The 22,468-nt window shown below is 36.0% G+C and overlaps 1 protein-coding gene across 5 annotated transcripts in view; it reads left to right on the top strand.

Annotated features, from left to right (window-relative positions):
- Positions 1 to 1,487: 1,487 nt before the first annotated feature.
- Positions 1,488 to 22,468, top strand: part of NEDD1 (NEDD1 gamma-tubulin ring complex targeting factor) — a 45,351-nt gene continuing 24,370 nt past the window's right edge. For 2 of the 5 annotated variants that reach the window (XM_049695025.1, XM_004269516.3), the window contains exons 1-5: positions 1,488 to 1,576; positions 3,810 to 3,953; positions 6,862 to 6,956; positions 10,947 to 11,063; positions 13,859 to 13,999. In XM_049695025.1, the coding sequence (XP_049550982.1) occupies positions 3,818 to 3,953; positions 6,862 to 6,956; positions 10,947 to 11,063; positions 13,859 to 13,999 (489 nt within the window). In that variant the 5' untranslated portion in view covers positions 1,488 to 1,576; positions 3,810 to 3,817. Of the gene's footprint in view, positions 1,577 to 1,658; positions 1,844 to 3,809; positions 3,954 to 6,861; positions 6,957 to 9,128; positions 9,148 to 10,946; positions 11,064 to 13,858; positions 14,000 to 22,468 lie in introns of those variants that run through there. The other 3 variants (XM_049695024.1, XM_049695026.1, XM_049695027.1) reach the window with 3 other exon arrangements.

The following is a 22,468-nucleotide window of genomic DNA, read 5'->3' on the forward strand; positions in this document are numbered from 1 at the left end:
TTGTAGTCTTACAATTCTAGGTTTAATTGCTGTCCACCATTACTTAACTGTGTGACCTTGGGCAAGTTACTTAACCTCTGTTTCTTCATATGTAAAATGGGGACATATAATAGTACATGTGTTTTACAAACATAAAATTACATATATATAGTATATATATATACTTCATATACATATCTACACACACAAATATATAGTGCTTAGCAAAGTATCTGTTCCATAAATATTTTTATATGTCATTGTATAATATATAATATGATATATTGCTATATCACATATTCATATATTCTAGTTTCCACTTTCCTGCTGACTTCAAATTTTCAGAGATTTAGTTAATTGTCTTTTCTTTCTCCTATTTGCCCTTATTCCTCCTGCCCCTACTCCTACTCTATTTTCTTATTTCCCAACTTTTTGGTCCCCACCCCTGCCAACATGTATTTAATAACCTCAAGAACTGTAAACTACTATTAAGGCGGTTGCTGCTTGCGGTCTTTGTTTTGAGGCTCCCCATCAATCTTTATAGCTTGTCTAGGGCTTCAATTTCTGCTCTGAAAAAATTTCTTCTCTGCATTTATTCGAGCTTTCCGGTTATTTGCAATATTGTTGCAAATAACCGGGGCTTACATACCTACTTCAGAAACACACTCCAAGTATATACTTGTGCTGAAAGAATAATAACACTGTTTACAGAAGAAATGCCCTATATTTTTTAAAAGGATTCTCAGCAGAGCTTATTAAAAAAAAAAAAAAAAGCCCTGTTAGAAGGGGAATATGAAAGCTCAAGTCACCTACTCCTTTTCCCACTCTGAGAAGCATCTCCTTCAGAAGAATTCCCAACCAGATGGTGTTCGATGTTCCTGACCCTGCAGCATGATTTGGAAAAAAGATCATAGGTTTTGAAGTCGGATAACTCAGACACTTAGGCTTTCTGTTATTTCTTAGCTTTTCCTAGCATGTCTCCTGGTTTGGAAATTGCATCGAATATTATTGGCTGTCCATGGTTTCCTCTTCAGGGAAGACATTCCCAAACCCACATCCATGTTCATTTCCCTTTCATACATTTTGTACCTTTCATCTGAGGCAACTCTCAGAGTTTTTGATTTTCATTTAAGTATGTATTTATTAACGTCTGCCCCTAATACTGGACTGTAGCTCCACCAGGCCAGGGACCACGAGCGTTGACCGTACCCCTGTATTCCCAGGCTAAACTCAGCACTGTGCACCCAGAGTCTAGCAGAGTGCCTGGCACACAGTAGGCAGCCAACGAACAAATGGATGACAAAAGGGCAGCAGCCTCTGGCCCTAGCGCCATCGGTGGGGTGTGGAGGGAGCCGCCCAGGCCCAAAGATCCCTCCCAGGCACGAGGACCAGGACCCCCACCAGACCCAGCACCGCCCCTGGCCCTGGCCCTGCCCCTGCCCACCAACCCGAACCATCGCTTGCGGTAGCGCCTCTCCCGGTGACGCCATCCGGGGGCGGGACTTCCGGCCGCCGAAGTTTAACAGTCTAGGCGGGAGCCGGAAGCCCAGCGCCGGAGAGGGCCGCGCCGGGGCCCCCGGTGTACGGCGGCTGAGAGGTGAGGTTCCGGAGGGCCCGGGGTGGGGGCCGACGCCTGCCGAGTACTTGCCCTCTACTGGTGCCCGCTGTCCGGTCACCTCAGGGGGCGGGTCGGAGGCCCCTGGGGTCCCGGGGCTCCGGCCGGCCTGGCGCTCCGGACGGTTACCGGGCAGGGGTGCGGCGGCGCTTTTGGCGCGGAAGTGCCAGGGAGCCGCGGGCCGGGGTCGCGCACCTCCCCCTGCGACGGGCTCCGGTCGGGCCTGAGAGGTGGCCCGGGTCAACTGGGGTAGGTCGGTGGCGGCTCTGGGGGCTGCGCTGCCTCCGGAAAGTTTGCCGCTTGTCCACAGTCCCGTTCTCTTTTTGTAAACCTCTCAAATCCAACTCGTTTAGCAGGCGCTCAAATGCATTTTACGAGGTAACCCCAGTTGAGCAAGACTCCTGCAAGTAAAATGCATTTTGGGTTTTTACTGAAATTTGTAGAACTTTTGTTTAAGCTAAGTCGTAGTGGAATTGTTTTTTGTAGCCGCGCTCCCCGAATCCGGGGCTGACGGTGCTACCGCCTTGTGTCCTGACAGCTCAGTTTTGATGGGAGCCTCTTCCTGAGGCTGATATGATGCCGCGCCCTTAAAATGTGCTCAGTTCTCGGAAGACTGAGGTTGGTGGGCCCTTTCCCGCTCCACTTTGAGAGGAGGAGACCGACGTTGAATGACTTGGCCAAAGTGACTGTCACCTAACTCTGGGGCAGATCATCTGAGCCAGGTCTAAAGGGATCTTTCCGCTACATCACGCCGCTCAACAGGAATGGGCTAAGATTATAGTAAAGATATCTTTCAGTGGTTTTTACTGGGTTTACAGATGCCTTTCCAGCACTTCATTGTTGTTGAGTAGGGATCCGAAAGGGCACATGTTACCACCTGTTAAGGCACCGAATCCAAACACTATGTCTACGTTTCAGCAGATGACTAACGGCTCTTAGTAGAACTGTATTTATCTGATGAATGGAGCATAGTGAATCACATAGGTGGCTTTTCTAGTTAACAAAAGTTTTAGCTTCTTTATAAACACATTGAAAATTTTGTCTTTGGAGAATGAAAGGGCCCTGTAACTTGTTAGGCCTTTAGGTTGTCCTCTGAAATAGAGTCTGCTCCTCGTAAGTGTGATGTTTTGTTGATGACTTGGGAACCTGTCTGTAATATCACTTATGCGCTGCTGCACTCTTGCACTGTCCACACCAGGAAGGTGTGAAGGGTATATTTCTAGGCCCCCATCCCTTCCCTTCCCCTTTCTCCCAGGTATTTCTCAGCATTTTTTTCTTACCCATCATGCATTACTACTTGCCTTTTGTCTTCTAGACTGCCTTGGTTTATGAAATCACTTTGTCAGAATTCTGTGTTTGAACTGTATACTGTGAACAGATAATACAAGCGAAGGCATTGTAGACTGTGTGTTGGTATAGGGACTTAGTGACATCTTCTTAGGCTGTATTTGCTAATTTTAGACTTATTTGGAAAGCCTGCCATGGCGGGATTCTGACCTGCAGGAGTACTACAGTTTATCATAAATTTTTTAAAAGGTAAGGAAGTTACCTATCCAACAGTTATTTGTTGAGTACCAGCTGTGTGCCAGGAATGTTTCAAGACTGGTAGTAAACAAGATGAAATCCCTGTTCTAAGGATCTTTATTTTGTTCAAGTCAAGGGGAGTCAGACATGAGAGTAAGACTGCAGATAGCAGGAAGGGCCATAAAGAATGAAACAGGGTAATGGGATATAGGACAACTGGTGTGGAGCAGCTTTAGCCATGGTGGTCAGGGAAGGCCTTTCTGAGGAAGAAACATGAGCTGAGACTGGAATGATGTGAAGGAGATGACCTTGGGAAATCGGGAAAGACCATTCCAGGCAGATGGGGCTGCAAACAGAAAGACTCGGAGGTGAGAAAGAAGGCCAGTGAGTTTGGTGGCCCTGGGAAAGAGAGGTAGGAATGTTACAGCAGACCAGTTTGTGTAAGGCACGCTAAGGAGGTTGGATTTCATTGTAATTGTTCTGGAGAGTCATTGGAAAGGTCAGCTAAGAGAATATGATCTGGTTTATGTTTTAGAGAGATCACTCCAAAAACTTTGTGGTGAGCACAGTCTCTGAGACAAAAGTGAACGAGTAGAGCCACTTGTTTTAGATAAGATGCCTCATCTTAACTCTTGTTTTTAAAACCTATCCTTAATTGTTTTTAAAATATGTTGTTTTAAACTATTTGCAGGTGCAGTCATGCAGGAAAACCTCAGATTTGCTTCATCGGGAGATGATGTTAAAATATGGGATGCTTCATCTATGACATTGGTGGATAAGTTCAACCCACACACATCACCACATGGAATCAGCTCAGTGTGTTGGAGCAGCAATAGTATCCTTTTCTTTTTTAAACAACCACTTTTTTGTTAGGTTAAACAACCAGTATCAATGAAACTTTTGCATGTGATCCATAATGAGAAATATATTTGGCATAGCTGTGAAATAGGAACTTAGTAAACAGTATGTCATATGATGCACACTGATATTCTCTGTTAATTTCATTAAAAACTTATTTGCAATTCACTACATTGAAAAACACTGCTATTAAAAATATGTTAGCTACTAGAGGCAGATCATAGAATTAGTTTTGTTTTTAACAGTTTGTTATTGAATCAAATGGAATAAGGTAGGTAATGGTGGGAAAAGTTCTGAAAGGTTCTGGAATGATGTTTTGTATCTGTGTTTGGATATTTGTAGTTGGGAAATTAAAGACAGAACTTGAAGGCAGAAGCAAAGGTTGAGGGAAGAGATAAAAATAGTCAAACATTCCCATCTTACTGATGTATTCTCTGTATTTCTCTTCCTTTCTATCTGTGATGAAAATAGTCTTGTTTCCCAAAAAGACAGGAAAATTATCTAGATTGAACTTTCCTAAGGTTTTTATGTTTCTGATTGACATCCTCCCTGTCTTAATAAGTTCCTAGATGTGGATAAAATGAACTCATAAATAGGGATTTCTCAGTATCTCACTATTGACATTTTGGGCAAGATAATGCTTCGTTATGGAGGCTGCCCTGTGCATTGTAGGATGTTTAGAAGCCTTCCTGGTCTCTACCAACCAGATGCCAGTAGCCCCAGTGGTGACAGCCAAAAATCATCTCCAGAATTGCTAGATGTCACCTGGGAGCCAGAATCACCCTCGGTTGTGAACCACTGCTGTAAACAAAGTATTCTTACCACCTTTTGTATGAAAATGTTCTGTATACTTGGTATGCTAGAAATAATCATTCGCCTGTGGAACTCATACGCATACACTATTTCTTAAACAACAGATTAAGCTTTAACATGTGTCTGATCTTATCAGTATCAAAGTAGTAATATTCTGCTTCCTGATGAAAGTAAAAATATCAAAGCTTTAAAATATGAATGATTCATGAACAAAAACATTAGAAGTTTTCATGCTCAATCTAACTATTCTTGCAAATATATAACAAAAATGATGAATTTTCTTATTGAATTAAATTTACCTCTTCATCATTCCTTGATTTTGTATTAAAGTATCAAAATAAATAACTTTGGTGCTTTATTAATCAAACTCATGGTGAAGGGACTGCATTTTTGAAGGACTCTAGATGTAGAGTGGGGTAAGATGTTTTAAAAAGAGTCACAAATGTGTGAGGTTCCTTCTATTAGATTTTTATTATGTTTAGAGCCTAATTTTCCTTGTTACTCACTGCATAAAAGTAGCAGTTCTTAATGAGATTTATTATTTTTTTCCTCCAAGGAATTTTATTAGGAGTTGATACATTTACTGATAAACCACTTAATGCTCTATCAACAAAACTGATGTAACTATGTGATGGTGTCCTATGACTTTTGGAAACTGGTCTTATTTCTGTATAGTTTTGTTGTACAAGTACATGTGCACTGAAAACCTTTGTATAGTTTTATACCTATTGAGGCTTTGATGCCTTCCATAGAGGTTAGTTAGTTAGAAGGTTAGAGCCTTCCATAGAGGTTAGTTACTGAAGACCAAGGAATTCCCAGACTCAGAGATTTAGGGACCACTTAGCATGGATCCCAAGGACAGTGTTGATGGTGAGGTGCCAGGGAGATTAGTTTTCTTTTTTTTGGTTCTCTAGGTAATATTCCTCACTTTCTCATGATTTCTAAAACTACATGAGAAATAAAAGGAGTAACTAGAGTACCCTCTTGTATTGTTTTCTCTCAGTCCTTTCTTTAATATATTCTAAGGAGAAAAGTAACAATAAACATAGGAAGAAGCCAAGGAAAGGGAAATGATTTATTTTTCTCAGTGCTGTAATATCTAGGTAGGTGGAAGTGATTTTGTTTGAATCATATATCATAATAAAATTACAGTCCATGGTATGTTCACAAAATATCTGAATGTTATGTAAATCATCCAAAAGTAATGCAGTTAAGACTTTGCTTGTTAAAAGTATAGGTTTAAACTTCTGATATTTTAATTTGTTTTGACTCAAAATCAGATTCTTGGTCTTGGTTATATTATTGTATTTAGTCATTTTAGTTTTAAAATACTTACACTGTTTTGTGTTTACTGATTATTCCACTTATAATTTATGTAAAATAAGGAAATTATAATTTTAAATTATTAAATTAAATTTTAAATAATTATTTATTTTAATAATTTAAAATTATATTTTAAATAACTTGAATTTAATTGAATTGAAATAAAGTCAAAACTCTCATAACATAGTTGCTGTGTAACCACACTTATTTATATTTGCTACATATACTGTAATATTCTTAATACATTTAAGATTAAAACACTCTATCACAAAAATTCCATCCTGAGAAAATATCAGGCTTTATCTCTTAGTAGAAAAATAGGAGACTAATGTGGATATTTGCTTCCTAGCTTAAATTGATATCAAGCACTGCGTTACTAAATAGCTGTCTTAAACAGTATTTATAGATGAAAAGGTTGATTGATATTTCCCTGATGTTGCTTTTATCATGCTCTCATTCTTGAAGGATAAAATTAGACCTTCTGGCCTACTCTTTGAAAATGGAGTAGTATTTCACATGGGTTAAATAGCTTTCAAGTGATAGCAGAATCAGAAAGGATGGTTCTTCCCTGCAGTAGTAGTAAAGAGAATTAGTCTTAGTAATTAGTAATCTGAGCCAGTTTTGAAAGCTAATGTATCAGCTATATTCGTTGCTTAGTGTGCTTGCTTTTATCATCTCAATTCTTATAATGATGGTCGAGTGCTAGAGCTGCTCATGGATTGTTCGATTCTCCATAACTCTTCATTTAGATAACTTTCTAGTGACAGCATCTTCCAGTGGTGACAAAATAGTTGTTTCAAGTTGCAAATGTAAACCTGTTCCACTTTTAGAGCTTGGTGAAGGGGTAAGTGTTTTTTTAACTTTTAAAAATCTGTTTTGCTTGGGTTGTAATTGCTTATTTATTATGGTGCTGGCAACTAAATATGAAGGTGTTTAAAAGCGTTATTCTTAACCTGAGCTTAAAATAATAGAGTAACACTTAAAGGTTAAATAAGTGTGCTTACTGAAACATCTTTAGGTAAAATAATATTGGGTACTAGGGGAGCAATCAAGGACTTCATTTCGTCAACTAGGCAGTTAACTTTCTCCATTTCCCCTCTGTGGGAGGTTCTCTGGTATTGCTGTGGTTTTTCAGGATGATGTTCCACCATGGTCACTGAGTTGATTTGAGCAAAAGAGTCCTAATGATGTAGCCCTACCTTTGCTGACATTGGGCTCAGGACCATCAGCTAAAGAGCCTTATCTGATGGTAGCCTTCTGCTTTAGCTTCTGTCCACATGGTACTGCCTGAGTCTCCCCAAGCTCTCCTGCAACAGGATGCCTTTGTCCCAGAGCTTTGGTCCCAGAGCATTTAAATGAAGCTCTCACTATATGTTCTTACCCTTTAGTTTTATAAGTTAATCCCTCTGATTCAGGATAATGCTGGCTTTCTTATTTCCAATCATACACTTCTTGAAAGCTATTTCCATTTTAAATAAGATCTAAATAAAAAGGAATAAGTAGTTAGTTGGTAGCTTGTTCTTTTTTTAAATTTCATAGTTTTCATAGCAGACTCTAAACCATTATGAATTGTCATAATTTTACACACTGGAGTAGATAAGGCAGCCCGATTAATAATTGTTCTACTCCAATTACAGTGGAGTAGAACACAGCAGAGCATTGGAATATAAGCTCATCTAACGTAAAAAGGACTTAGGATTTCTATCAGTCCTTTCCTAAAGGTATCTGTTGGATTGATCTCAGCATCAGTTCCAGCCCACAGATATTAAGAGACTGGGGCGGAGAGAATGTCTGCTAAGGGTAGGAATGACGTTTGCCTATCAACCTCAGTAAGTGAAATTGAGGCAGAGAGTATCGCTGCTCAATAAAGGCAAACTGTACTCTTCAAGAACAGGCGGAACATCTTAGTCATCTTTGGATCTTCAGATCATGTCAAAGGTGGGCAGCAAACATTTGTGAGTTAAATATCAACATCAAAACAATTTAGATTTCCACCTCTACCACTATTTATCTATCTGTCTACACACATGCGTGCACACACACACACACACACACACACTCTCTCTTATGCGTTGCCTTAGAACCAGTTTGGGACCGTTTTTTGTTGTTGTCAATGTGTAAAATATAAAAATGACATGATATTTACAAGTGTGACACCACTTTAAGGATTTTGTGAATATTTTACATTAGTTGCTGTAGTTCTGTTTCCCACAGTTAAGTCATATCAGAATGCAGGTTGATGCAAGTGAGATCATTGTAGTTATAATTTAAATCTGCTTTGGTTTACTTACAAAACATATTTTACAACCATTGGTTTTTTAGTCTTTATTAGTAATTTCTTATAACATATTAGTGTGTTGGTAACCTTTGCTTCATAGGATCCAAGTCCTATTACTTATGTACCATTTGAGATATTAGACCTTTGCTCATTGGGAAAATAAGGTTCTGTCGTACTTATTTTAACATTATTTTTAAGGTGGAACTTTATTAAGTTTCATATTTATTTTCTTTGATTTTGTATTTTACCTCTTTAAAGTAGACATATTGGTCTTAACAGTATTATAATGGATACGATAGGCTACTATATAGCCTAGAAATTTGACCTGATGTTATTTTCAGATTTTAAAATTCCACCCATTGCTTGTGTCTTAGGGTACAGGATTTCTGTAGTAAGCACTCAATTTCCATTAATTATTTAAGTTCATTAGCTACGTTAATAATCTATTAACATAAAAAGATCTTCTATCATTATGGTAAGCAGCTATAAATACAGGTTTTGTTCTGAGCCCTTAAGAATAATTTGAGTGGTTTTTGATGATTAGAATCCTAATATATTGATCTTTGATGGAGGCCCTTCTTCTCTGTTTTCTTTAAAGGTTATTTTATAGCTCTTAGCACACTGTCCTGATCTGCAATGATCACCAGATTCTAACTTTTACTAGTCTGTTTAGACTAAAGTCAATTCCTAGAATGACCTGCAAGAGAATTATAGCGACCATACTGAAACATTGATGGAACGTGCTCCTGATATTTTTGTATGTGTTAATAATTTTGACTCAGTCAGAATTTCAGAGCTGGAAGAAGCCTTGGGGGAGGGAGAGGGGGTTATCTGTACCCTTTTAAGAATCTGGTGCTCTCTTGAGCAGAGGATGTTTTTGAAGATGCAGGACTCTCAAGAACAGTAGATCTGGTCCTCATCTCTCGTTTCTCAGATGTAGAAATGTAGGCTCGGAAAGGTGAGATGACTTGCCTAAACCTGCATCGTTTGCCTTTTAACCTTTAACTAAGTCACAAAATGTCCCCTTTGGAATTCATTTCTCTTTTTTCCCCTCATGGTATTCAGGTGGAGGTGAGAATAATTAATGTAACTATGCAGTGTATCTGAAAATTAAATAGAGAAAAACATGCAATACTGTGCTCTTTGTAGCATAGTTACTGATGGTACTACCAGATAGATGACACTCATAGATAATCATTGTGAGAAAAACTTGGTTACCTCTGTACTTTAGCCGTTTGTTCTATAAATATTTATTGAACATGGATATGGTCTTTGCTCTAAGGAAACTGACATTCTGCTGAGAGACAATAAACTAGTAAACAGAATACTGAGTATAGTGATAAGTTGTTATGCAGAGAGCTAAAATAAGATATTGAGATAGCAAGTTATGTTAAGTGGCCAAGGGAGGTCTCCTGAAGTTGTGGCATTTAAGTTGATATCTATTGACCAGAAGCAGCCATTCAAGCCAAGATTCAGGGAAATTAACTTTCCAGGCAAGACTAGCTGTGTAGAAGCCTTGAGGCAAATATAGTGTTTACGGAATGGAAGATGGTCAGTGTGGCTAGAGAATTAGTGGATAAGGAGGAAAATGGTGAGACCAGGTAAGAAGGGACAGATGAATAGGGCTTTGAAAGCCAGGTTAATGATGAGTTCGGAATTTATTCTAGGTGTGATTGGAAGCCAGTGAAGATTTTTAAATGAGAGACACATGATCTGATTTACATTTCTTAAAGGTCACTCTACTTACGGAGCATGGGATGTAAGGAAGCAGGAGTGGAAGCAGGACAGCCAGTTAGGAGGCTGCTGTTGTGTTTTGTCAAGGTTTGGATTAGGGTGCTAGCAGTGACAGTAGATAAAGGGGGGCCCATGTGGGATAGATTTTAGGCTTGGAGTTTAGAGAACTTACTGATAGATTGGGCAGAGGGAGAACAAGGAATCAAGGTTAATTCTGGACTTTTATCTTGAGGAACTGGATGAATGGGACCTTTACAGTGGTGGGGGAGAGTGTAGAGTTAGGTTCTGATGACATGATGTTTGAGACTTGGGCCATTAGGGGGAGATTTGCTGTGACACTGGACTAGTATCTTATCCTCTTTATAAAACTTTGCCCTTCTGTAAAATGAGGGTTTTAAACTAGGCATTCTTTACAGTTCCCTCTACCTTAAGAATTTTCTGAGCTGTGGGTTGATTTTAATATGAGATATTCTGTGGGAGTCTAAGACCAGGTTTTATTAAAGGGAAATATTAAGGGCAAGTAAGCCCTGATGGGAGCCCAAGACTTGCTGGTATTTCCTAAGCTTCCTCTGTCACCACGTTTCTGTGGACTAGAACATGAATCTTGAATCTGGTTGATTTCCTTAAAGCCTTTTTGAACACTTTGCAAACTATTGAATCCATGTGACAGATAATGAGAGGTGAATCTTTAGTACAAGAATTGGCATGTTTATAGCATTTAACTCAACAAATATTTTTCATGTGCTTACCAAGTGTTGGGTGAGACTTGAAAGTCAGCTCTGGGCTCTGTTACGTTAATGTGACTTTTTTTTTCTTTAATAGCAAAAGCAGACATGTGTCAGTTTAAATTCAACATCAATGTATTTGGTAAGCGGAGGCCTAAATAACACTGTTAATATTTGGGATTTAAAATCAAAAAGAGTTCATCGATCTCTTAAGGTAAGCAACTTTTTTTTTTTTTAATCCTTACAGAAATGGGTATCCCACAATGTTTATTAGTAATAGTTACCAAACTTTTAATTTTGAGCTTTTATGATAAAAATAAGCTGCTTCAGAATTGAAGTGAGATTTGTTAGGGAAAAGAAAGATGCTGTGTAGCCAAAAACAATTTTTTTGGTTTATTTTTCCCTCCACATATGTTACTATATTGCTATATTGCTGGGGTTAAAACTTTTTCCTTATTTTTTCACTTTGGCCTGCTCTCGTGTGAGTGAACCACTTACTTCATTTTAAAAAAAATATGGTTTGTTGTCATTAGAGATCTTTTTAAGGCACTTTGAAATAATGAGAGTGGTTTTGGGATGACAGTATTTGGGGATATGGCTTCTTAGTTCTCTGCTACAGTTTGTATGTATGTATTTTCATCTCGGTAATGAAATGTTTCTAAAATGGTTTACAACTTACAGTTAGTGTTTCTTTAAATAGTTAGCTTTTTGCAGTTTCAGAAAATGAAAATAATCATCATGAAAGCCCCTGGTTGCAATTGTTTTTTTGGACTTCTGTCTTTTTAATATTTGGAAGTTCATTTATTAAATTATTTTTAATTTTTATGTCTTTTAAAAAAGTTTTAATATGCAAAATTTTGAACATATTTTTATCTATACACACACATACCTATATACACAGAGAAAGAACTTCCTTTAACTCATCATCCATGTATTCATCACCTGATTTCAGTGATGATCAACTCATGGCCAGTATTGTTTTATTTATGTGCTCATCTACTCTCTCATCTTCAGACCTTCAGAGTATTTTGAAGCAAATACCAGAGATCATTATAATTTTATTACATATCTTAATGTCATTGAGTTAATTCTTACTAGAGAAATAGTATATAGAAAATGGTTTTCTCTTAGCTAAGTTGAAATATAATCTTATGATTGCTGTTTAAAATATTACTTTTGGAAGTTCATTATTTTAAGTATTAACTAAACTTTGAAGAGTCTTCAGGAAAATTGAAAAGTTGCCAATAATGAGAATACTTAACTTTTATTGAATTCTTTGACATGCCAGCCACTGTGCTTAACATATTTATTCTATCTATTCTACAACTCTGCAGAGCAGGTAGTATTATTCCTAAGTACAGATGGAGAAACTCCGACTCAGAGATGTTAAAGAACTTGTTCAATGTCAAGCAACTAGTAAGGGCAAAGATGAGAGGCACACTCAGATACTATTCATTGTTTAATATTTTAAATTATGAAATAATTGAATTAAAGCTGTTTAGGGGGATATACCTAGTATGACTAAAGAATATCTTAAAGAATTGAGAAGAGATTAGAAGTCTGTGGCCAATTTTGTCACACAGTGTCACACGTTTTAGGAGCATCACTTATTCCCATCCCTCCTTACATGGCAAAATTCTACTCATTTTTCCATCCTCAGCTGAATGACTTATTTTCCACAGTTGAAATCAGGAAGACACACCTGCCTCTTTACAAAGTCATAGAAATTGTATTGGACCCCACGTTATAATTTCTCAAATGGGAATGATGCACTATATGTCCACTCCTTTTTCCTTTCTTATCAGATATTCTTTTCCTCAGGATGACATTTGTTTGATTTAAAAAAGCAGTAAAATGTAAAGGCATTTCCCAGCATGCTTCAAGGACCATTTGAAAAAGTTGTAAAATAAGTGGAATATTATAGCTACTATTCTTGATATTACATTAATCTAATTACAAGATACAAAGGTTGGTTTGTTTATCTTATTAAGGTATGACATCAAACTTAAAAACTATGCTGATCACTATGCTCCTAGGCTAGATATCTCTAATTTAATTTTGGAAAACATAGTCCTTGTGAACTCAGTTTGTTTAAAACTGAACAGTTTTATTTCCTCAAAGTGGATTCCCCTTTGGATTTGGGAGACAGTCGAGTATAATGAGAGGAAAATAAGCTTTGGAATATGACCTGGATTGAATCCTGGCTCTACCACTGGCAGTTCTGTGAGCTTGCACAGTTTCTTAACCTTAGTTAACTCATCTATCAAATGGGGAAAATGGCCTTGCCTCCCATGATTGTTCTAAAGATTAATAATAATATATAAAACTCCCAGCCTTAGTCGGTACTCAGCAGATGGAAGCAGCAGCCATCAAATCTCAAACATGCTTTGCTCATTCTGGCTTTGGGGCTTTTGTTTTTTGCTCTCTTCTATTTTGCAGTGTCAGTTTTCTTTCTCCTCCCCTAACTTACCTCTTATTACTTTTTTTAATGTTGAACTCAAGCTTTCTGTCTTCCATAAAGCTTCCTCTGTCAACTCAGTTCACAGTGATAACTCTCTTTCCTCTGACACTTTGCCTCTGCCACTCATTTAGCATTCATTCTGCCATTTGCATGTTCACTTAAATGTCCTGTCTTCTCAGTTGAACAGTAATATTCTCAAGGGCAGGGACTCTCATAATAATCAACTTGCAATAAATGTTACTTGTCAGTGGAAGTGAATTCTTTAAGGTAGACATAATGCCATTTAGAAAATTACCTTTCCTTTTTGTCTCTTGTTTCAGGGTGCCTGACCATTATTATGGTTATGAAAAATAAATCTTTGTTCCCTGAAAAGATAGTTTACTACTCACTTGAGTAATTTTTTGGGAGTTATTTGAGGAAAATGTTAAAGCATATATTAGATTGACAAATACATAATAGTTACAAAACATGAAATTTACAAAAAACCGTGGAACTATGCTGTTTGAAGGTTGTGTGGCACTGTATTTACTTTCATTTCTTTCATTCAGGATCATAAAGATGAAGTAACTTGTGTAACATATAATTGGAATGACTGCTACATTGCTTCTGGATCTCTCAGTGGTGAAATTATTTTGCACAGTGTAACCACTAATTTATCTAGTACTCCTTTTGGCCATGGTAGTAACCAGGTACAGTATGGATTTATTCAAAATAAAGTTGATAAGATAGATTTTTAAATTACCTTACATAAGACAATGAATTTGAGTTTTTAAAATTGAGTATTTTAAATTTGCATTTAGCTTACTCAAACTTAGGTAGCTATTCTTTAATGGTAGTATGTAAAAGCTAATTCATACTAGATGATGGTGCTTACATGAGTTCGGTTATGCCACTGAACATGCTCCTAGAACTTAACTATGTATAAACAATACAGATAATTGTTAATAGATTAAGCCCAAAACATGGATATTAATTATGACATTATAGAAGTGTCGCATAGCTTAAACTATGTCAGCTACAAGACAGATACTTAGGTTCATAAATACTCTGTTTGGTGGACATGGAATAATTGTATTGGGTTGGCAAAAAGTTCATTTGGTTAATGAATCCATTGTTCAATAAAGTTCTTGGTGAAAATGAAAAATGTCTTTTATTTTTACTTAAAACTGAATGAACTTTTTTGGCTCACCCAATATTTAGGCACAGGGTAAATTGAGTTTTCTTGTTTGTTTGTTTCAAGTATGTGATAGTTAAAGTATCAAAGCATATTTATGTATTTCAGGTTAATACGAGTATTTAGGGAAAATTTTTATAGAAGAAAATTAGTCAATTATTGAATTTTTTTTCTTTATAAAAATTAGTCTATAAAATTCTTAAAAGAATATATTCAGTTTCTCAAGAAATCTAATTCTTGGCTAACTTTCCATGAAATTCTCCACAGGAATTTCCAATGAGGTGAAACTTCTTTTAATCTTTTTATTGTAATCACTTTGGCCATAAGTATTATTAGATAAAATATGGGAGCTCTTCAATTTTGAAAAGCATTAAAATCATTATTTGAATAGTATTTAGTGTTTAAGGAAAATTTAATGGATATTAAAAATGTACAGAAAAAAGTCTTTTCTCAGATTTCATATGTATTGAGGTAATAAAAGAGATGTACATATAAATGATTTTATGGAAGATTGATGAAAAACAGTCTCATGGTGATCCAGAACAGAGAAGACTGTCTGATTGGGAATAAAATAGAGAAAGTTGAAGGAGGGAGGATTTCATCTGGGTCTAAGGCTTATAACTGATTTTGTTTTGTTTTGTTTTACTAGTATATTAACTGGCCTCTGACAGTTATTTGATTCTAGCTTGTATTAGGGTTAGCTCTTTACATGTCCACATTATAGTTGGAACTGTGTCTTGTTTCTTTGTACTCAGCCATTGTCTAACTTTGTGCCTTATATGGAAAAGATCCTCAATAAATATATGAGTATATGAATACATTTAAAGATAACAAAGATCTTAATAGGCTAATAAAGAACTTTGGGAGAGGGATATTTTATATGGAGGAAATCATATGAAGAAAAACAAGGAGAAAGGAAAGCGTATGGGTTTTATATAGGGCTAATGTGAGAAAAAGATTAGAAAGGTAAGCAGGAACATAGTGTTAAAGTGGGACTTTGAATGCCAGACCAAACTTTGGCTTTTATTTTGGAAGGCATTTAGGGAACTCAGAATTTTTTGATTAGTTGAATATTAGAATCATAGAAACCTTGAATGAGAAAAGACTTTAGAGGTAATCTCACTTTCTGCATTTTATGGTTGAGGATAAGTGATTTGCCACAGAGAATGTATTAATATTGTCATAAAAATAGGAAATAATATTTTGTTTTTGTAATTTTTTTGGTTATTATGATGATGGAGACATAAAACCTAAGCCCACAGAAGTTGGAACTATTGGAAAAAAATCGTATCTAGTGTTCAGATGCCTTGCTTTTTAAAGAAATAGAGTAATCTTCTCCTCCTCGTTCCTCTTTTCTCCTTCCTCTTCCTCTTCTTCTTTTTCTCTTTCTTCTTCCTCTTCTTCTTTTCCTCTTTCTCCTCCTCACTTCTTTGGTATATTAGAAGCATGCTAAATTTAGATTTATAAATTCTGGGTTGACTTTTCAGTAACATAAATATTAGGTCATATACTACCATGTATATTCTTAGATTTCAGTTTTTATTGTATTTTGCTAGAGGGTTTTCTTATTAAAACAAAAGATGAAGGAATAGTCGTGAAAACATTAGGTTTGGTTACTGCTCTTGGCCTTATTGTGTGTAAAATCTTAAAGTTTTAAAAATTGAGATAACTTACATATAATAAAGTACATATATCTTAAATACACAGCTTGATGAATTTTTATACATACATACACCTGTGTAACTACATACTACCAGAATCAAGATACAGAATCTTAATCCTTTCCAGTCACTGCCTCATATTTCTTAAAAGAATTATATGTGTCTGGTTTCTCTTAGTCTTCATTATGTTTGCTTTGTTGCATGGAATAATAGTAGTTCATACTGTTTTACTACTGTGTAGTATTCCATTATATGGATGTGCCACAATTTATTTATCCATTCTACTGTTGATGGACACATGAACTGTTTCCAGTTTGTAGCTATTGTGAGAAAGCTACTATAAATATTCTTATATAAGTCTTTTCATGGATATATGTTTTCATTTCTCTTGAGTAAATACTCAGGAGTGAAATTGCTGGGTCTTAGGGTAGGCATCAATTTTTACTTTATTAAAAATTGCCAGAAAGGTTTTAAAGTGCTTGTGCCATTGTCTACTTCTCCCAGCAATGTATGTGAGATCCAGTTGCTCCACGTTTTTGCTTATACCAAATATTGTCTAATTAACTTTAACCACTTTGATGGTTGTGTAGTTGTATCTCATTGTGGTTTTAATTTGCATTTTTCTGTGTTGAATGAGTTGGCACACTTTTATATACTGTGAGGTCACTGTTCAAGTCTGTTTATCCTTTTTGTTTGGGGTTATTTCTGTTTTTCTGATTGATTTATAGTTTATTCTGTATTCCAGATGGAGTCATCTTTTGGATATACACGTTGCATATATCTTCCTTTAGCCTACGGCTTGCCTTTCCACTCTCTTAATGCCTTTAAAAAAAAATGAACAGAAATTCTTAAATTTATGTCTGTTATGCTCCATTTCAAATTAATTTTTGTATATGGTGTGAGATGGGGTTCATCTTTCTATACAGGTATATAGTTATGCCAACATTATTTATTACAAAGTCCATCCGATTGCCACTGGGGTGAGTGTAGGTGGTGAGAGGGTTCAGAGAGCATTCAGGCAGAGGTTATATCACCTTGTAGAATTCTTACTACCATTTATTGTGTTTCAAGTATAGTGATCATTGCTTTATATTACATTTTCTCATTTGTTCTTTGCTACTCACTTGTGAGGTATAGGTTATTCTCATTTTACAAGTGAGAAAACTGAGATTCCAGGACTTTCTGATCACAAGATTCTTAACTGACTGATCTGAAGGTCGACTCTTGAAGAGTGGTAGCATTGTTTCCTTTTGAGTCTCTTTCTAGCTCAGAGACAGCTGAATGTATAAGGATTTGAGGATCCAAACTTCTGGAAACTTTGCAGTATTCTCTTGTCACTTTGTGCAAGAGTCCAACATTTATTCTTATCTCTTCTTCGCATGAAGAAAATTTTTTTAAATTCTAGGTGACAGGTTGCTGTATTGTTGATTTTCAAAGGATTTTTTTCATTGATTACTTTGCATGGCAAAACTGAATATATCTTCTAGTTTAGGAAAACAGTAATGCTCAAAGCTTATCTCTTGTGCAAGGTCAGATGAACCAGAACCTAGATTTTCGCGTTCTTGGTGCCTCTTGTTTGGGCAGTTGGCATCTCTATAAGCTTTTTTGGTATAGCTCTACATTGTAAATCCCACATTTATTTGGAGAGCTAGCTGTGTGAGCCTGGGCAAGTGACTTAACTCTCAAGCCTCCTTTTCCTTAACTGTCAAGTGAGAATGAAAATATACTTTCAACAGGGTTTTGTTTGGTTTTGGTGTTTTTTGTTTTTTGTTTTTTTTTTGGTCTAGATGAGATGCTAACATAGTTCCTAACATGTGGAGATTAGGGAACTTTAGTGTGAACTTTTAATGAATAATCATATTAATTTACTAAAATAGCTTTTGTGATTTACTTCTGCAAACTGGTTTGAACATCTTTAGGTTTAATGTGTTCCCTCCAAACCCCTGCTAATTAACCAGTTGTAACTTGACCTCAGTAATCATATTTTGTGTTTTAGAGCAACTTAGAATAAGGAGAGCATTAAAGAAGGTGAAGAAATCGAACTGGAGTGTGTTGGTTTTTTTCCCTTTTCCTGGAACAAATGTTTATATATTTTTCGTGTACTATATTATTTCATTTTTCTCTACAGCATTAAAGCAGAGTGCCATGGGTTAGGAAATACCACTTGGCCTCTTTGTATGTAAGTATGCAGTCTCAGTTTTCTTAGTGAAGAAAGTCACAGTTATGATTTTGTATACTTACGTTTCCATTTTACAGGCAGCATAATTGAAATCTGTGGAGGTTTTTTTTTTATTAAGATTCCTCACAATTCATTTATGATTTCAAGTATATTAAATATTCATTTTTTTAATTTAAACAATGTTCATAAAAATTTCAGGTCTGTCTAAAAATTGACATAATTCAATTCCAATACACTGTCACCCAGCCCATTTTCTACACTGACAGTTTTACTATAGGGTTTGGGTTTTTGAGAAAAATAGTAGGTAGGGCACATATAATGATTAAATTAAAATTTTCTATTTTTGTTTCTGTGAACAATCAAGAATTTGAAATCTTTAAAAATCATCAAATTGATTTCTTAGCAAAAGTGACAAAACCATGGAGTCTCACTGAATCTGCATTATACTGAATTTCATATTGGAAATGAGATTGCCTGAATATATTGAGAATCTTACTTTGAAATGTCTGAGCTGAATTGAAGCTGTTAGTTTTTTGTGGATCGCAGTGTCTGTCTGCAGGGGAGAAAGAGCCTTACTGCTTCTGCAGAGCTGCCAGGGCTGACAGACTCCTTAGCATTTAATTGCAAGTCGCTATTTGGCAAGTTCAGCAGCTTAGGCTCACAAATAGGTTAACCTGTGTTGCCTTTCTCAGACTGTACCCTTTTTGAAAGCAGTTAAAAAGTGGATCTATTTTATTGATTTCTTAGATTTAAAAGTGATTTTTAAATGCAATGTCTGTGAGATTTTAAATATAGCATTTTTCAGTATATGTTAAATAAGTCCATTTTCTTCAGTTAAATTTTTGACATTTTAGGTATAGCTTTTGTAAGTATTAATAAGCCTTATGAGTATGGAGATCTGGTAAATAATTATTAATTACATTTTAAAAATAATTATTTTATCAAGAATGAATTTAATTCCAGTTTAGTTAACTTGGTTGACTGGTTTTGTTTACACCTGAACTTTGGCGCTCAAATAGTTTGACTAACTACAAAGCTTTATATCAAGAATAGTGGTTTCCTTTATGTTATATGGGAATGTTGGTATACAGTTGTATACTATGGTATAATATGTTCTTGATTCTCTTTATATATTTCTTTAGTATTTGTATACTTTTCTAGCCTTTATATTATGTTTTTGAGCAGTTTTATGATTGACATGTTGGCATAAAATAAACTTCCATATGTTTATATATTCTTAAAGTATAATTTTTCCTTTTGTTCTTCTCTTCTACATTTTAATAGGAAGTGATTTGAAGAATGTTTTCTTGCAGTTTCTCTGTATAGCTCTGTCTTCCGTCCATAAAGTTATAATCATTCTGTTGGTCCAATCTTGTCTTCTGCTTTTTCTTATTAGTGTTCTGTCCCAGGTATTCTCATATTGCTAGTCTTCATAACTATAATTTTTAATGGCTACATAATATTCCATTGTTCAAATGCCACAGCATATTTAAACATTTCTGTACTTTAGGTGTTTTCCATATTTTTATAATCACGAGTAACATATGTTAATATTGTTTCCAATATTAAGTGTATGTTTTCTGCTTTGACTTTTTCTTTGAGATTACAAATTCTCTTTCAACATAACTCAGTAGCAGCAGGCTCACATTTTCTTTCCTTGAGGAGTTCAAGTGTGTTACTCTATCATTTTTGGTCTCAAATGTCTGATGATAATTTAAGTATTTTTTTCTTATAAGTCACTTGTTCTTTTTCCCTGTATGTCCAAAAGATTTTTTTTTCCTTTAAAATTCAGTAATTTTACTAGACTATGTCTTGGTGTTGGTCATTCTGTATTGTTATTCATAGGTACATGGTATGCTCAATTAACATGTAGTTTCAAATCTTTTCTTCTTTCAGGAAGTTTTCTTGAATTATAGTTTTTAGTATTTGATGTTTTCTTTATCTCTGTTTTTTTCCTTGTTGGATCTTCTTATCTTCAGTGATTTACTACTGTCTCTCAAATCATTTTTAACTTTTTCCTTATTTTTGACTTTTAAAAAGTCTTTCCTTTTGACCTATCTTTATGGTATTATTTGTTGAATTTATTCATTCTGTATTCCTTTTACCTTTAATGAAGGCTACATAATGTAGCCTGCATTTTTAAAAGGATTAAAATTGCTAATTGTTTTCCAAGTTCTGACATCTCATTTCTGAGTTTTCTAATTCTGATTTATGTTGTTTTTTAAGGTCTTGTATCATTTTATTGTCTTTCTGGTCATCTGTTGAGAATGTCTTTCTTCTTATTCTCTTTGTTCTCATAGTAACTTTGTATGGGATTTATCTGTGAAGTCAGTTTCCCTGAACTCCTAGACAGAGATGGAGTTTAGAGGGCATCTTTTCTAACTTTTCTGAGGTTGCTTGGCTTTGTGCTACTCCTGTACTTGTATGTGAATTTTCACTTTCCTTCAACTATATTGACTCCATCCCATTCAGTTTGTTTCCACTCTTAGTAGTGTCTTCTCAGTATGGTGCCCTGACCTGGGAAGGAGATACCTTGGCTGGACAGTTTTGGGAGTTCATTGGAGCTAAACTGCTCTAGCCCTTCAGACCTTTCTGCAAACCTCTTGCATAGAACCACTAATGCATTGGATATTCCTGGTCTAGCTGATGTTGTCAATTGGTCACCATGCTTTCCTGTGAAAACCTTTCGGCTCTTTGGGGCTTTTCCTGTTCTCAGATCTGTCTCAGTCCCTGTAATTTCCTTCTGCTTCCTCTTGCACAGATACTAATACTATGAAGGACTATGGCTGTTAAATGTTTGACTTACTAGTGTGTATTTTGGGGCTCATGGGGATACCTGATAGTCTAGTTTTGTTGTAAATGTTTTCATGGGGTTTTAGTTCTGCTATTTGGTTTGCTATCTATCTGTAAAACACACACACACATAACGCACACACTCACATACTTCTACTCACTGTCTGTGCTGGGATTCCCCAAGACCAGGTTTGATGTTTCACTAGGAGGACTCACAGGACTCAACATGTAGTCATACACATGGCTATGATTTATTACAGTGAAAGGATACAAAGCAAAATCAGCAAAGGGAAAAAGGTGCATTGGGTGAAGTCCCAAGGAAGCCAAGTATAAGCTTCCAAGAGTGTTATCTCAGTGGAGAGGATGTACTTAATTTCCCCATCAAATTGTGACAACATGTATGGAACATTGTCTACAGGGAAGCTTGTTAGAGACTCACTGGCCAGGGACTTTGTTGGAGGTTGGTTACCTAGGCACCCTCTACCTAGCATGTACCGAAATTCCAAACTCTACTAAGGAAAGCAGGTGTTCAGCCATGGTTCAGCCATAAACCATATCTTTTGCACAAACAGTTTAGGCACAGTGAGCCACTCTTATCAGTCGGTGAGCCACTCTCTTCAGCTAGGGTGGTGGGAACCCTCCAAAAATCCAAGTTCCAAGACTCCAGCCAAGGGCCAGTCTTGAAAGCAGGACTTTCTAAAGATAAGCAGTCTCAGGCCTGCTTGTGCACACATACACACAAAAATGGGGGGATTCAGGGAGATTAAAAAACTCTGCCACCATCATAACCTCTGTCTTCTCAGAGCTCTCCCGTTACAAGGACTTTAAGCAAGACAGAATTATGTTCAGATATCCAGTTTTGAAGAGGTTATTGCTGCAGTAGTGTGAAGGATGGATAGCAAGCCATTGAGAATGGAAATGGGCAGTAGCTCAGGTGACAGATGATTGGTGCTTGAAATAAGACACTGGGAATGAAGAAGAGGGAGGAATGGAGTTGAACGGATACTGTATATTTACGAGTGTGTATATGTATGTATGTTTGTATATGTACATGCATATATATATATAGTCATATATGTGTCAGAGACTATAAAGCTATAAGAATGTGAATGTACATTCCTATCTCTGTGAAGGGGAGGCTTTTCTAAGTGTAGGAACAACGTCATAAGTCATGGGACAAGTTTGATGTATTTAAGTACATAAAAATCTAAAATCTGACAAAAAGCAAGATGATAAAAACCAACAAAGTTGAAAAGAAAATGGGGAAAATATTTATGTCTATGAGAGCATTAATGTCCTTATTATATTAAGATCAATTGCAAATTAGTATTTTAAAAATCTTAATAGCCCA

This window comes from Orcinus orca, chromosome 11 (assembly GCF_937001465.1).
Source record: "Orcinus orca chromosome 11, mOrcOrc1.1, whole genome shotgun sequence".
NCBI classification, from domain to species: domain Eukaryota; kingdom Metazoa; phylum Chordata; class Mammalia; order Artiodactyla; family Delphinidae; genus Orcinus; species Orcinus orca.